At 44.1% G+C, this 15,306-nt stretch overlaps 1 protein-coding gene across 11 annotated transcripts in view; it reads right to left on the minus strand.

The window, feature by feature from the left end:
* The window catches only part of FNDC3A (fibronectin type III domain containing 3A), a 129,249-nt gene that overhangs the window by 33,722 nt on the left and 80,221 nt on the right, over positions 1 to 15,306 (minus strand). For all 11 annotated transcript variants that reach the window (XM_067292000.1, XM_067292008.1, XM_067291989.1 and 8 more), the window contains 2 exons: positions 9,357 to 9,629; positions 6,733 to 6,791 (listed from right to left, as the gene is read on the minus strand). In XM_067292000.1, coding sequence (XP_067148101.1) covers positions 6,733 to 6,791; positions 9,357 to 9,629 — 332 coding nt within the window. The remainder of the gene's footprint in view (positions 1 to 6,732; positions 6,792 to 9,356; positions 9,630 to 15,306) is intronic.

Here is a 15,306-nt window from a genome sequence, read left to right on the forward strand (position 1 = left end):
TACCAACGAACTCCTGCGTTGGTGCCTGCACAGCCCGCCCTTCGCGGAAAGGTCTGGACTGGACAACAACGGCTAGTGTGAGAGAAATAGGAGCATAAACAGTGTGTGTGAATGCAACCCCCCAAACTGTCTGAGAAGCACATGCTCCAGACTGGTCACGCTACAAGTGGGGATCATCGGGTGGATTAAACAGTAACCAGGGAATTACAAAGAGACTTCTGAGACAAAGAAGAGATCAGCTCCAGAAGTATAGAAGTAGTATGCAAACCTGCAGCAGGGCCAAGGGACACTGGAGTGGAACAGAGCAACAACCAAAACCTGGCCTGACAACGTGAGAAGTGCCCCCGCTGGGGGCACGACTGCCATCTTCCCACTTGGCTGCTATGAACAGCCACTCTCCAACCAGTGTGGTGGCAGTGCAGGGTGCAACAGGTGGGCACGCGCGGCTTAGGTGTGCGCATGCGACCTGGTGGGGGCTTTCTCTTGGGCCTGGGGAGTTGCCGACTGTAGGGAGCACCAGAGTTATGCACACAGCGACAGCACCCACATCTCCCACCGGAGATGTGCCATCAGGAGCACCCAACACCCAGAAGAGCGGCTGTTGCTTGAAACCCACAGGCCCTCTGCATGCGTGTGTGTTTTGCAGGGGGAAATGCCGGTAACTTTGCACGTGCGTGCATGTGATGCAAACTTCTTAGGATTAGTTATAGAAGGATACATAGAAATTTATGGGTGTTTACTAATATTTTGCATGGGTCTAGTATTGTGGTTTATGTGGTATACCTACCTATCTTCAATCATTTCATAAGCGAATAGAAAACCCTGGCCATTATATGAAATGCCTGGTTTCACAGTTCTGAAGTTCTGACTAGCAAAATTGAACCTAGAGTACTAGTGGAAATCTGTTATATACCAACAAGAGTCTACGGAGAACAGAATCAAATGTTCCTTAAGTCTCTAACTGAAAGAAAAATGATATCCTGAATTAATTCTACTTGGGCAATGTTTGTTGGTCAGCTCACATAAACCAGAACTTCTGTAGTGCTTCTGAAATAATAAATGACAACTGTTAACACAGTAACTACAAAACAATGAAATGGTATTATGTACTGAGCTAAAAATCAGTGAGTATGTAGGTTGTTCTGGTTGTTTTACTCTGTGTAAATAGAGCATGTCACTAATCAGTATTATGAAGATCTGAAGCTTTGTTGGAGCCAGTCTGCCAAAGCTTAAAACCAACAGTCAAGAACAGAATATGTGACAGAAATAAAAAGTGTTGCAAATTAAGGCTATCCTAATGGTACATAAAAAGCTGTAGTGTATAAAACCTATATAAATTCTATATACGTATGCACATATGCATATGTATATGTGGGGGAAAAGGGAAGTAAATGTTAGTGACTAAGTTACCCTTTCTTAAAACAGAATTTACAAGCAAACTTAGAAGATTCAGTGAAATGAAAACACCTAACAGATTTAAAGACAATAAAAGATATTTTAAAATCTATCAGGAAAGCATCAAGTCAGATATTGCTCCACTACTTTTGGGTAAAAAAGCCAAAACTAAAAAGTAATGTAGGAAAGAAAGCATCACTTAATAGCCATTTCCATCCTATACTTGCAATGAGGCAGAAATTCATATCCATTTTATGACACTGTAGTTGGACTAGAAAATTTACAACCTGCAGCAAAGTCTTTGAGCTCAATAGATGGTGCCCAATGAAAGTGAATGGTCTGCAATAAAACAGGTGGTTAGACTAGATTACTGGTTTCCCTTTGATGATGTATATTCACATTAAACCAAGAAATGGCATGCAGCCAAGCCTAAACTAACAAGCACTGTTGAAGAGCACTGGGGAGTGAACCACTTAGAGAACGAGCATAAGAGGCACGTGTGTACCTTAAAGCCTGGGAGAATGTGCTCAGGGGTGGAAAAACAGAGCAAGAGGTACAATACTCCATGCTTTGGCAGGGATAAATGTTGGAAATAATTTCCAGCCCTGTCCCTTATACACCTGAATCCTGCTACAACTGCTACCATCTCCTTTTCTGCACCCCCAGGGAATGGGGTTGGCTGAGTGCGGGGTCCCTGGAAATACAGCTTGTGAGGAGTCAGTAATTGGACAAAAGGAAGAGAGGCCGTAGGAGTGGGACAGAGTAAAGGTTAGCAGCTACTGGACCAGACAATATATACATTCTTCCGTGCTTATACTCTAAATGATGCTACACTAGTTTTTAAGTTCTGGAGCTTTTTAATATATTCATATAGGTGTTTGAATAGAATATTTCCAATCACTCGTAGCTGCCAAGAAATCACAGCTGCAAATACTGACAAGAGAGAATCCAAAAATATAACTTAAGTCCTTTTTGACTCTTGTTTATAAAACACTTGATACTACTTTTCAGATTCAGCTTTCAACTCCTCAGATAATGATTCATAAAGACAAGTCTAGTTCCAGTTTATATCCTTTACTGTTCCTCACAAGATTATTAAGGGACAGAAACAAAGTAATAAAAGATTAGCATGGGTAAAATTAAGATTTCCTGTAAAGTCTTAACTTTTCCCTGTTGTGTATATGCATTATGGTAGTTTCAGATTCCATCAGCACATACTATTTTAATACAAACCTCCAGCTTCACAGTGTTCACTAGGTAAGAAATTATTCAGTATTTTCATTTATCTTTGTTGTTAAATACAGGCCCCAATACCTTACTTTTTGAACACTACTCAGAACTCTAGTATGGAAACAGAATTTCAGAAGTTTCAGAAATTCCTATTAGTATAGCACCTAAGCACAAAACACTAACATGTTTTCAAAAATCTGTGTTATATGAGGCGGCAAAAAAGAATTTCCGAGGAACAAAGATTAAGATCAAAAGAATTCACTATTTTTAGGCGACTGATTTGAGGTACTTAGGACTTGCTTTTTCAGAGAACTTGTCATTACCTATTACCTTGTACGCTTATTCAAGCAGGTGCAATTTATTTTAGTTGCAGCTCTGAGCACTCTGTGCTCCTGCAAAGCAGATTACAATGCTCAAAGTCAGGCCCTAGCACTGAAGAAACTAAGTGGTGGGCATGTCTACACTAGCAGTCCAGCTGACAAAAGTGAATCTCTTCATCTATGCTTCCCGTACTTTGGGTCATACAAAGGAGCAGTTTCATCACGTGCAAACTGGACTACATTCAGAGGAAACTAAATCAAGACTGCTGCTCCAAAGCCAACAGCAGCACAAGGTGACCAGGGAGTGGGCTGCATCACGTTCCAAAGTCCTCCAGTGTGTACAGAACACGCATGAGTCACAAAACACAAGGTACTCCCAAGGGCTTTACACGCTATATAACTGACCCTCAAATTCTCTGCTTCTAGCAAATTCCCTTCTCCACCTATATTTTTCTGAGTCTCTAACTCCTCTTCCCATTAAATATCCAATCTTCTGCTCCATTTCTCTCTTTGCTTCTGCCTTTTCAGGTCCCCTTGTTTTTGCTTCCTTTTTTATTTGGTTAATGGATGTGACAGTTGGTACAGACTCTGCTCAAAGGCTGAGGATTCAACATGGTGCAACCTGCAGAATCACCCCATTTTTACATTTGGGTTGAGAGGGTTCAACATCTCTCTGGTAGAAGGATCAGTTGGTAGCAGTACCAGGAGTTTATCAACTTGACTACCACTGCCATATATGAAAGGACTGGCAATCCATACAGGGAAAAGTTTAAGAAAACGAAAGCTATTTTTGTAAAAACAAAACACTAACGGGAGTCTGGAGGCAGCAAGGTTGATGTGCCCCATACTATACAGAATTGAAGGAAAAACATGAATGAAAGCACCTCATGGCGCCTACCACCTAATTAGATATGCATGCCCTGCGCCTAGACATTGAGATACAGGACAGCCCAAGTTAGGTCCTAGCCTTAAAAAGTGCAATGGACATTGCATTGGACAATGAGTGTATGATCATCTGGTTGTATGACCACCACCGTGGCCAATATCCAATTTTCCCTGTGCTAGCACTCAAGTTCAGCCAGAGAATGGAGTGCTGATGACCCATCAAGAGAAACATCATGGCACAATCCCCAAATACAGTGCTTCAAGCAAAAACTTCATCAAAAACCAGAAGGAATATTTCTGATGAGAACTGCAGAGAAGGTGGGAAAGGAACACAAGCTCTTGGTTCATGTGTGGGAGGGTGAGGAAAAGGTTTCCTTGGAGAAACTGGGGGAGGGTTGCTTCTGATCCTGCAACGCCTAAGTAGGTACTACAGCCTCCCTTGCTCTTATCAGATCACACTCCCCCATGTTGCAACATCAACTAGTCTTCCATCCACCCACAGCCTTGACAGTCCTTTGCTTTTGCAAAGCAAAGTAAGAAGCAAGAAATGTTGCCAAGTGCTAGAAGTCTCACTTGCTGCCTGTTTTTTTGCTACTGTTTAGTCTGTAGCAGACCACTACTGCCTAGGCCTGTGAAGTTTTCTGCTGCCTGCAGAGAGCATTTACAGGCACACAGCAACATGCAATGAAGTTCAAGAAAGGACATAGTGGGGAGGGAAAACAGTGAAACTAGCCATGCTTGCCTAGAAGGCATGGATGGTTGAGTGTTATGGGTGGAAGGAAGTGAGGGGAAATAAGATGACAAGGAAGTGTTGGTATTCTATGACTTTTTTGTATGTCATTTGCAAGACAGTAGAAGATATCAAATTTTAATCACACTTCTCAGTATCATTCTGACCGCCCCAAGATGCTCAGGGTTGTCATTCTCCTTGGCAAGGAAGTCACTGATAGCATCCCAGACTTGGATAACATCCTGTATGCCCTGACCGCTGGCAGAGGACTGTGCATACATCTGCAAGAGAAACTGGTCCTCATACTTCCAGTCAAGACAGAAAGGATCATCCAAATTCTCACAGAGTCAAGAAAGCATAATAGGCACTCATGCTTTGAAGATCACCAGGAAGATCTATGTCCAGCATGTCCCACTGACACTGCACTATCTTGCAGTAAACTAACCTAGCAGTAAACTCACCCCATTCTGATGCAGCATGTGGCTAAATTAGGCACATGCTTCCTTGTTGTTAGCACAGAACCTCATCACCCAGAGACAAAAGGAGTCTAAAACAACTGTCCCCTTAGTTACGTAGCCCTGATCCATTTCCAAAGTAGGTCTCTTTTGTACTGTGAATGGCAGGGACCTACAGAAAAAACGGATGCTATCAGATACAGACTCTCCTATTTATTCCCACAACCACAATCACTTCTTTCTCTTCTCCAACTTTTTGAAGTCCTGGTGCTTATCATTTGTTCTTCATTCCAGTCTGAACTCCTCACTTACTCAATTGCAGTCTTCAGTCCTACATTACAATTCTGGTGTCCTTGCCCAATCAACCTTAATCTTTCTCAAGCTCTTTCAGTCTCTTGCTACTACTCCCTGGGTTGCCAACTGCTTATTGACAAGACCTTCAGAATCCCTTCACCCTTCTAGCCCCAGTCTGTTTGTAAGAATAATGAACAGAAAAGCCATTTGCTCTCCATCCTGTTCTTCCAGTACTTCACATCCACTGTTCTATCTGCTCCTGGTCTCATTTTCCCATCCTAGACTCCTCATCTATTTTAAGATCTCTGTGTCTTGACTGTCCTTCATATCTGGGTTCTTTGTCAGAGGTGTCTCCACTCCTCTCACTTCCCTCCTCCGGCACACTTTAATCTCCCTAAACTATCTTGCCAGTCCCAGTTTCTTCTCCAGAAATTCTTTTTATTGGTTCTCCACTGGCTCCAGTCTCTAAGGCCATCCTGTCCAATGTTACTGAACTTGATTGTCACAGCTACTGTCTTCACTCCAGCAATGGCTAGAACCAGCTTACTCCTCTCCATTTCTTCATCTCAGCTCCCTCAACTCCTTCTTACAGGCCTTTTGCCTCTCCTTACCCAATTCAGACAGCTTCCTCTTCCAAGCTGCTTAGCCACCCAAGACACGGGGCACTGAAGACATAATATCCCATTCTGATGCTAAGACACAGCAGGGATCCCCAAGTATTTAGAACTTCCTCTACAATTACAATCCCTGCTCAGTCCTTGCAGCACCAGGCTGTAAAATGATCTAGACAAGAATAATTAAGACTGGGACACTAAAACTGGGGTCAGGTTGTCTTGGAGATGAAGGGGGGAAAGCGTGTGGCTGATGAATGGCAATGTTACAAGCCCCATGACAATTCTATCTGACCCTTTTTCCTTCTTCCTTTTCTCTGTATGCTCTTCCTTCTGTTAAAAGTTTTCTTTATTAGCTATGTGAAGAACTAATCTGATTTGAGCCAAAGGGATAAGAAACTGTGGCTGTGGGCGTGGAGGAGTGATGAAGGGTGAAAAGCAGAGTGCCTGATTTTGGAGGGAGTAGCTGGCTGGCTGGACAAAGCCATGGCCAGCTCCTCATGAAGCTTCACTTGCATGGACTTTTTGTAGTTTACAGTAGGGAATATGGATTGTTTTCACTCAGGAGAACTAATGGACAGAGGACTTCACAAGGTGGCCAAGAAAATACTAACTATTAATTTTAGCTTCATAAATACTGATCGACTGAACATGACTTTTGCCATTTACATTTTGGTGACTGCAAATTAAGTGCATTTTCATTACCGCTGAGAATTAAAGATTCTTTAAACTTGGCACAGAGAAAAGGAAGTGTAACTGTATAAAATAGGAACAGATACTTTCGGATTTTATGGAAAGCCATGTCTACTTACCACTGGCTTGGCTATATTAGAAAGAAGTGCTTCAAGTGCTTTTGTTTCTTCATCCTTTTCTTAAAAAACAAAATCAAAGCGAACAAAAAGTACCCATGAATCATTATTCAGTGATCTTACATTGAAATAGTTTTTAAAGTTCAAAAAGTACAGCACACATGAAGTAAAGTACATATAAAATAGAACACCTTGCCAACTTGATTCATTTAGGGTGACATAAACCCAAAAAAGCTCCCAAAGAAGTTGCTCATATAAAACTATTTCTAAATCTGTTCTGTGATTTAATGAAATACATAAAGCATGGTTATCTTTTATTAATGTATTATGTTAAACTACTGCTCTGGACAACTTAATCTCTCAGCTGTCAGAAATATTTTCTATAGATTTCTCTTGGGATGCAGACTAACAATCAAGCTACAGCAGTTTATATATGTTACTGCACATCAGCTGGAGCGCTACTGGTAACACTGCTGGCCTCTCAGTTGTAAGGTGGCAAACCTTAGCTTCACCTTCAGTTACATCTTAGGGAAAGAGATTTAAGGTGTTTTGCTTCAACTGAAGGTACACCTGAGGTGTTCAGAGTATTCAGGAGGCTTATAGAAAATATTTTATGCGCCTTCTCTTACACACCACTGTAATGATCAAATTATAGTATTAGGTAAGTGAACAGGCTACTCAGTTTTGTCAGCGCTGCCAGGTATTTTTTATTCACTTAAAGACCCATCTTAAAGTTAAAACAATAAATCCTGGAAAAATTCTTAAAAAGAAATCAAGTCAAATCTATTTACGACTTTATATTTTTAAGGGTTTTTTTTGCAGTTGAAATTGATTAAATGCACTTCCGATTTCTGTTTGTGGCCAAAATTCTATGTCACAGTACACTGTATTTCCTCCTTTTAAATCGAGTCTATCATTTTCCAAAGCCTCCTGAATTAAATAGATTTGAAGAGCAGGCTTGCTGAAGTTAGCTCACAGATGAACACCAGCTAACTGCAAGCAAACTGAAGCCAGGACAGATATTACTCTGAAACTACAGTGAGAAGTATTCATCCAAATCTGGAGCAACAGTTCAGTGAACATTCCTAGTTGCTGAACTTAGGTTGCATCTTAAAAGTGTCCCTTGCTACTAAGCTTTCACGTGGTATCATCTACAAATAAGTTTTTAACAGTTCTTGTAGGTGAACAGACTTCCTGGTCTTGGTTAGATGTACTTTCTTCATGTTCTTTTTGGGCTATAGCAATATATACAGGCAAAACCCATCATCTCACAGGAAGCTTCAACTAGTCGAGAACATCACGGTTTGTTTCCCTCAGCATCAATAGTTACACCTCTCTATTCTGATTAAATTGCACTTGACTGACAACAAGCCTTTGATGCCGATTTCTGAATCTGAAGTGCTGTGCCAGTGGCTTGTAAATTGTGTAGTGACACAGTCTCAGATGTGACAATGACTGCATGACTAAGATTGAGTGAATTTGGTCAATTTATCAGATCATGAGCTTCTCTGGGAAATAAAAGTATTAATAAACACACTCCCTATAGTAGCGTTGTAGAAAACATGAAGTCACATTTGAAGCTTCAGTCCTTATTTTGAAGGGGTTCAACAGCAGAAGTTCAAAAGTCATTTAACATTCTACAAAGATGACCACATTAACAACTCCAGCCTTTGGGCACAATGAAACTTTCTTGTTAAGGGTACTGTATGTTTGTGTAAAAAATTGATTCTTCTTGAATCCTAAATTGACTGCAAGGAATATAAAAATCAGTGCAGTGCACCCCCTTTATCAAAGCTGCAAAACTAATGTAACAAACTCAGATTCACATCATCCCACTCATTAACCTGGTACAGCCCTGAAGAGTCTCATAGCTCCAACCTCCACACCAGCAATGATCACATGGGAACTTCTTATCCTCATTCATAGATCAGCATGGTTTTGTTACTCTGTAGGTTGTTGGTGTTTCTGCCTCTTTTCTCACTGGGGGTATATACTGCTTTATCCACTAATTCCTTTACCCATTCCTATCTTCATAACACGCGCCATGCTACTTTGAATTCTCAGTATATCACCCTATCTTTACTCTTCATTAGCCAAAAAAAACATTACACCAAACACTTCCTAAGGACCAGACTTTTTCTCCAAAGGCCTTTCAATAATGAATTGGTAGGGACAGGCATTATGTGCAACAACAATATCCCTTTTAAGAAATATTCCTCTTTAACAAATTGAATGTAGATCTCCTCTATCAGAGGCCCCGTTTCTTTCCATGTTTTCTGTACTATCAAGCAGACCATCAGTACTCAGAGATTCATCAAAGTGTGAGCACCAAATTAACTTTGGCCAAAGCCCAGATTTTTCTTTAAGCAGTGTTACAGAATATGACAAATACCATTTGTTCAAACCTACAGGGAGACCTGCAAGTCAGTAGTTTTGTTTTCTTAGGCCCATCCTTTGAATGTAAGGAGCAGGTCAGTTGTCCTTAACTACATTCTATGCAAATCAGTGCAGTTATGGGCTACCACCTAACTTCATGATTGTCAAAGTATTGTATTCTGTCTACAAAGATTATGCTCAGCCAGATACTGCACTTGCATGATACATGTATTATTTTTGTTAACACTTACCTTCTACTTCTGTTTCTGTCTGAGAATTGCTTTTTCCTTTACCCACAGATTTGCTCTTGGTAGAACCTGCACTTACACCAGCTGCATCCTGTCCTTTTGTAAGTCCATTATGTTCATTTGTAGGAGAAGGACATTTCTGAGGAGATGATGGAGGACTATTTAATTTATCCTTCTGAGTTCCATGTCGATCTTTTAATTTTTTTTGTAACCGCTCATATGTTTTACTAGACCTTTCATCTCTAAAGTTGGATCTTCCATGAGCAGGCAGAGTATCTAAATGAAAGTAAGGAAAGAAAAATACAAAAAAATCCATTAAGAACAGCATGCATTTACAAATCTATTTAAAGATACTATGTGAGTTCAGCATATGCTTTGTGCACTTTCAGTGTGTTACACTGAAATTAGACTTAGATTAGATTTCTTATTGTAAAACTGGAAATGTCACAGAATCACAGAATCGCTGAGGTTGGAAGGGACCTCTGGAGATCATCTAGTCCAACCCCCCTGCTCAAGCAGGGTCACCTAGAGCACATTGCACAAGATTGCATTCAGGCGCGTTTTGAATATCTCCAGAGAAGGAGACTCCACAACCTCTCTGGGCAACCTGTTCCAGTGCTCTGTCACCCTCACAGTGAAAAAGTTTTTCCTCATGTTCAGATGGAATTGTCTGTGTTTCAGTTTGTGCCTGTTGCCTTGCGTCCTGTCACTGGGCACCACTGAAAAGAGTCTGGCCCCATCCTCTTGACACTCTTCCTTTAGATATTTGTATACACTGATAAGATCTCCTCTCAGCCTTCTCTTCTCCAGGCTAAACAGGCCCAACTCTCTCAGCCTTTCCTCATAAGAGAGATGCTCCAGTCCCCTAATCATCTTTGTAGCCCTTCGCTGGACTTGCTCCAGTAGTGCCACATCCCTCTTGTACTGGGGAGCCCAGAACTGGACCCAGCACTCCAGATGTGGCCTCACCAGGGCTGAGTAGAGGGGGAGGATCACCTCCCTCGACCTGCTGGCAACACTCTTCCTGATGCACCCCAGGATACCATTGGCCTTCTTGGCCACAAGGGCACATTGCTGCCTCATGCTTAACTTGGTGTCCACCAGCACTCCCAGGTCCTTCTCAGCAGAGCTGCTTTCCAGCAGGTCAACCTCCAACCTGTACTGGTGACTGGGGTTATTCCTCCCCAGGTGCAGGACTCTGCACTTGCCTTTGTTGAACTTCAGGAGGTTCCTCTCTGCCCACCTCTCCAGCCTGTCCAGGTCTCTCTGAATGGCAGCACAGCCCTCTGGCGTATCAGCCACTCCTCCCAGTTTTGTATCATTAGCAAACTTGCTGAGGGTGCACTCTGTCCCTTCGTCCAGGTCATTGATGAAGAAGTTGAACAAGACTGGACCCAGTATTGACCCCTGGGGGACACCGCTAGCTACAGGCCTCCAACTAGACTCTGTGCCACTGATCACAACTCTCTCAGCTCTGCCATTCAGCCAGTTCTCAATCCACCTCACTCTCCACTCATCTAGCCCATACTTCCTGAGCTTGTCTATGGGGATGTTATGGGAGACAGTGTCAAAAGCCTTGCTGAAGTCAAGGGAGACACCATCCACTGCTCTCCCTTCATCTACCCAGGCAGTCATTCCATCATAGAAGGCTATCAGATTGGTTAAGCATGATTTCCCCTTGGTGAAGCCATGCTGACTACTCCTGATCACCTTCTTGTCCTCCACATGCTTGGAGATGGCTTCCAGGATGAGCTGCTCCATCACCCTTCCAGGGATGGAGGTGAGACTGACTGGCCTGTAGTTCCCTGGCTCCTCCTTCTTGCCCTTTTTGAAGACTGGGGTGGCATTGGCTTTCTTCCAGTCTTCAGGCACCTCTCCTGTTCTCCATGACCTTTCAAAGATGATGGAGAGTGGCTTAGCAATAACGTCCGCCAGCTCCCTCAGCACTCGTGGGTGCATCCCATCAGGGCCCATGGATTTGTGGGTGTCAAGTTTGCTTAAATGATCTCTAACTCACTCCTCCTCGACCAAGGGAAAGTCTTCCTTCCTCCAGACTTTCCCTCTTGCCTCCAGGGTCTGGGGTTCCTGAGGCCTGGCCTGAGCAGTAAAGACTGAAGCAAAGAAGGCACTCAGTAACTCTGCCTTCTCTGCATCCTTCGTCACCAGGGCACCCACCCCATTCAGCAATGGGCCCACATTTTCCCTAGTCTTCCTCTTGCTACTGATGCATTTGAAGAAGCCCTTCTTGTTGTCTTTGACATCTCTCGCCAGATTTAATTCCAAACGGGCCTTAGCCTTCCTTGTCACATCCCTGCATACTCTGACAACGTTCCTATATTCCTCCCAAGTGGCCTGTCCCCCTTTCCACTTTCTGTATACTTCCTTCTTCTGCTTGAGTTTTGCCAGGAGCTCCTTGCTCATCCATGCAGGTCTCCTACCTCCTTTGCTTGACTTCCTACTCATAGGGATGCACCGCTCTTGAGCCTGGAGGAGGTGATGTTTGAATATTAACCAGCTCTCTTGAACACCCCTTCCTTCTAGGGCCCTAACCCATGGGATTCCTCCAAGTAGGTCCCTGAAGAGGCCAAAGTTTGCTCTCCTGAAGTCCAGGGTTGCGATCCTACTTAGTGCCCTGCCTCCTCCTCGCAGGATCCTGAACTCCACCATCTCATGGTCACTGCAGCCAAGGCTGCCCCCGACCTTCACAGCTTCCACCAGTCCTTCTTTGTTTGTTAGTACGAGGTCCAGCAGCACACCTCTCCTTGTTGGCTCCTCCACCACCTGTGTCAAGAAGTTGTCACCAATGCTCTGCAGGAACCTCCAGGACTGTTTGAGCCTAGCTGTGTTGTCTTTCCAGCAGATATCAGGGTGGTTGAAGTCCCCCATGAGAACCAGGGCCTGGGATCGTGAGGCTACTTCCAGCTGTCTGTAGAAGGCCTCATCGACTTCCTCTTCCTGATCGGGTGGCCTGTAGTAAACACCCACAACAGTGTCACCCATGCTAGCCTGCCCTTTAATCCTTACCCGTAAGCTCTTGACTCGCTCTCCATCCACCCCTAGGCACAGCTCAATACATTCCAGTTGCTCTCACATAAAGAGCAACTCCACCACCTCGCTTTCCTGGCCTGTCTTTCCTAAAAAGCACGTAGCCATCCATGACAGCACTCCAGTCATGCGAGCTATCCCACCATGTCTCTGTAATGGCAATGAGATCATGGCCCTGCGACCGCACACACATCTCTAGTTCTTCCTGTTTGTTCCCCATGCTGCGTGCATTGGTGTACAGGCATTTCAGAGAGGTGATCGAGCAGGCAGGTTTCCCAGGAGGGATACAAGAGGATCCTCCAGAGCCACATCCCATGCACACTTCCCTGGCTGCATTCACCCGCTGAAGGCATCCCGACTTGAGCTGTCTTTTGCCAACTGCCCTGTCACTATAATTCTCCCCTTCTCCCATCCTTCCTAGTTTAAAGCCTTCCTTACCAGGTTGGCCAACCTGTTGGCAAAGACCCGCACGCCCCGCCTCGTGAGGTGGATCCCATCTCTCCCCATCAGTTGTCGATCTTCAAACAGGGTCCCATGGTCGTAGAAACCAAAACCCTGTTGCCAACACCAGCGGCGCAGCCAGTCGTTAACTTGGAAAGTCCATCTCCTCCTCCTCCTCTCATCTATCCCCCTCACTGGCAGGATTGAGGAGAAGATGACCTGGGCTCCCAGACCCTTGATCACCATCCCCAGAGCTCTGAAATCCTGCTTGATGGTCTCCAGTTTGCCCTTGGTGTCATTGGCGCCCACATGGAAGAGCAGCAGTGGGTAACAGTCTGAAGCATGGACGAGCCTTGGCAGTCTTTCCATGACGTCTCTCACACGAGCCCCCGGCAGGCCACAAACCTCTCTAGACATGAGGTCAGGTCGGCAGATAGGTGCCTCCATCCCCTGCAGCAGGGAGTCCCCCACAACAATCACCCACCGCTTCTTCCGGGCGTTCCGGCAAGGCACAGGGTCTGTTGTCCCAGGTACTTCCCGGCAGCCATGCCCATCTCCTCCTCATCCTGGAGGGCACTAAACCTGTTCTTTAGCTGCAAGTCTTTGGGAGGAGTGGGAGCATTTCTCCTCCCACATGCAGTGACCAGTTTCCAGCCTTCTTCTACAGTGTTATGATGTACCATTTCACACGGCACAGAGCCCTCTGGCAACTCCACTGCTGTGGGGGGTTGGGACTCCCAAAGCTGCACAGTCTCCGAGAATACCCTGTCTAGCTCTTGCTCAGCTTCTCGGATGCTGCGCAGCCTACTGACCTCCTCCTGTAACTCCCTTACCTGACGACACAACTCGTCAACAGCAGCACACCTCCTGCAGGAGAGCTGGCTGCCAGCCCAGGCCTCCCGGAGAGGCCCCAAGCACTCCCTGCAGCCTGAGACCTGGAGAGCTGCGTCTGCTGTCAGAGGGTCGGTCTGGGTCGCAGCCTCTGACACAGCAACTCCAACAGCCACTGGGGAATGTGCTCTGCGGTGTGTCACAACCATACTTGAGGAAACGTACACCACAGGGAACAGAAACGAAGGTCCCTTCGCGCGCCCTTCTGCGCGAACTGCTGCCTCTGTTCGCTGCCTCTGGGAGCTGCGCTCTAGGCCTGGCTCTTATATAGGCCTCTCCCTAGCACTGGCTAAGAGGGTGCTTAACCTGCCCTAATCAAGGGCCACCGGGATCAAAGGCCCCAACTCCCTCTGGCCAGGGGCAACCAAGAGAGCTCGTTAGCAGCAGCCACTCCTAGCTAGAGCTTTTCCCACGAGCTTCTCCCAGGAGAAGTCAAGGCCTCCTGCAGTTGTCCTTGCCTAGCTTCCCCTTTCCTGTTCACAGCAATCACCTTCTAGTTCCTCGGGGGTCCTCAGAAAGCCCACAACTTCCAACAAGGTCCTCAAGTTCTAGTCAGAGCCCAAACACTGCTGCGCAAACTGCTGCGTCTGTTTGCTGCCTCTGTTAGCTGCGCTCAGCAGGTAAAAACTGTCCAGCAGGTAAAAACTTTTATACACTAAAGTGCAATCTTTCCTTTCCTTTTCTAGTTAAAAAATGGATCTTAAGATGTTTCTATGTCCTTCCTTGAACTCTAAAGGTGCAGAATAAAGTCAATACAGAAAAAAATACTGCTACTTTATTACATGCGATTAGGTCTGCTGTAATGCTGAATGAAAATACAGAAGTTTTAAGTTTTGGAACACAACTACAGCTCTATTACTTTAATAGTGTTTCAGTAGAAATCAGTAAAAAAACCCTCAAAAGTATAGGACAACTGAAAGATATTAGAAGAGTGAAGGCAGTATGGCTAGGTCTTGTAAGTACACTGTATCTACACAGAAACCTGAAGCACTGCTGCAGTTTCATCAAAACCTCCCATCACTGAATCAGAACATCCATTTGGAAGAAAAAAAAAGGCACTACTAGGCTAATGGAAAAATTGAAACTGCAGATTGATGAATTCTTCTGTCCAATTTTAACATTTTTATTCATTTCATCTTTATGCTTAGAAACATTTTAACGACTCAATGAAGACTTAAACAGTATATCACATGGCAGCAACTCTTGTTCTTCAGTGTAATCCTATCGATGAGAAATGGGGAAAACAGCTGTTATTGGTTATATTTATGGACAAAAGAGATTTGTCTCAGGATGAACAAACTGTGTCTTTTTTCTTGGTTTATGTACCATTTGTATTTAGAAGAAAAGCTTTGAAACATGAAAAGAAGAATTAGACAGAAGAGAACTGATCTCAATTTACAGTCAAAATCATTTTAAAAATTGATTATTTATCAAAACCTGCTTTTCTTAATCTTATTCTTAAATCAATCCAATTATGAAAAAAAAAGAATTCAGAATATCTGATTTTATTTTTAAACATTTGAGAATTAGAAAATCTTCAAATTCCAGCAACACCTCAGATAATTCCATCTTTTCT

The sequence above is a fragment of the Apteryx mantelli genome, chromosome 1 (assembly GCF_036417845.1).
Source record: "Apteryx mantelli isolate bAptMan1 chromosome 1, bAptMan1.hap1, whole genome shotgun sequence".
Taxonomy (NCBI): domain Eukaryota; kingdom Metazoa; phylum Chordata; class Aves; order Apterygiformes; family Apterygidae; genus Apteryx; species Apteryx mantelli.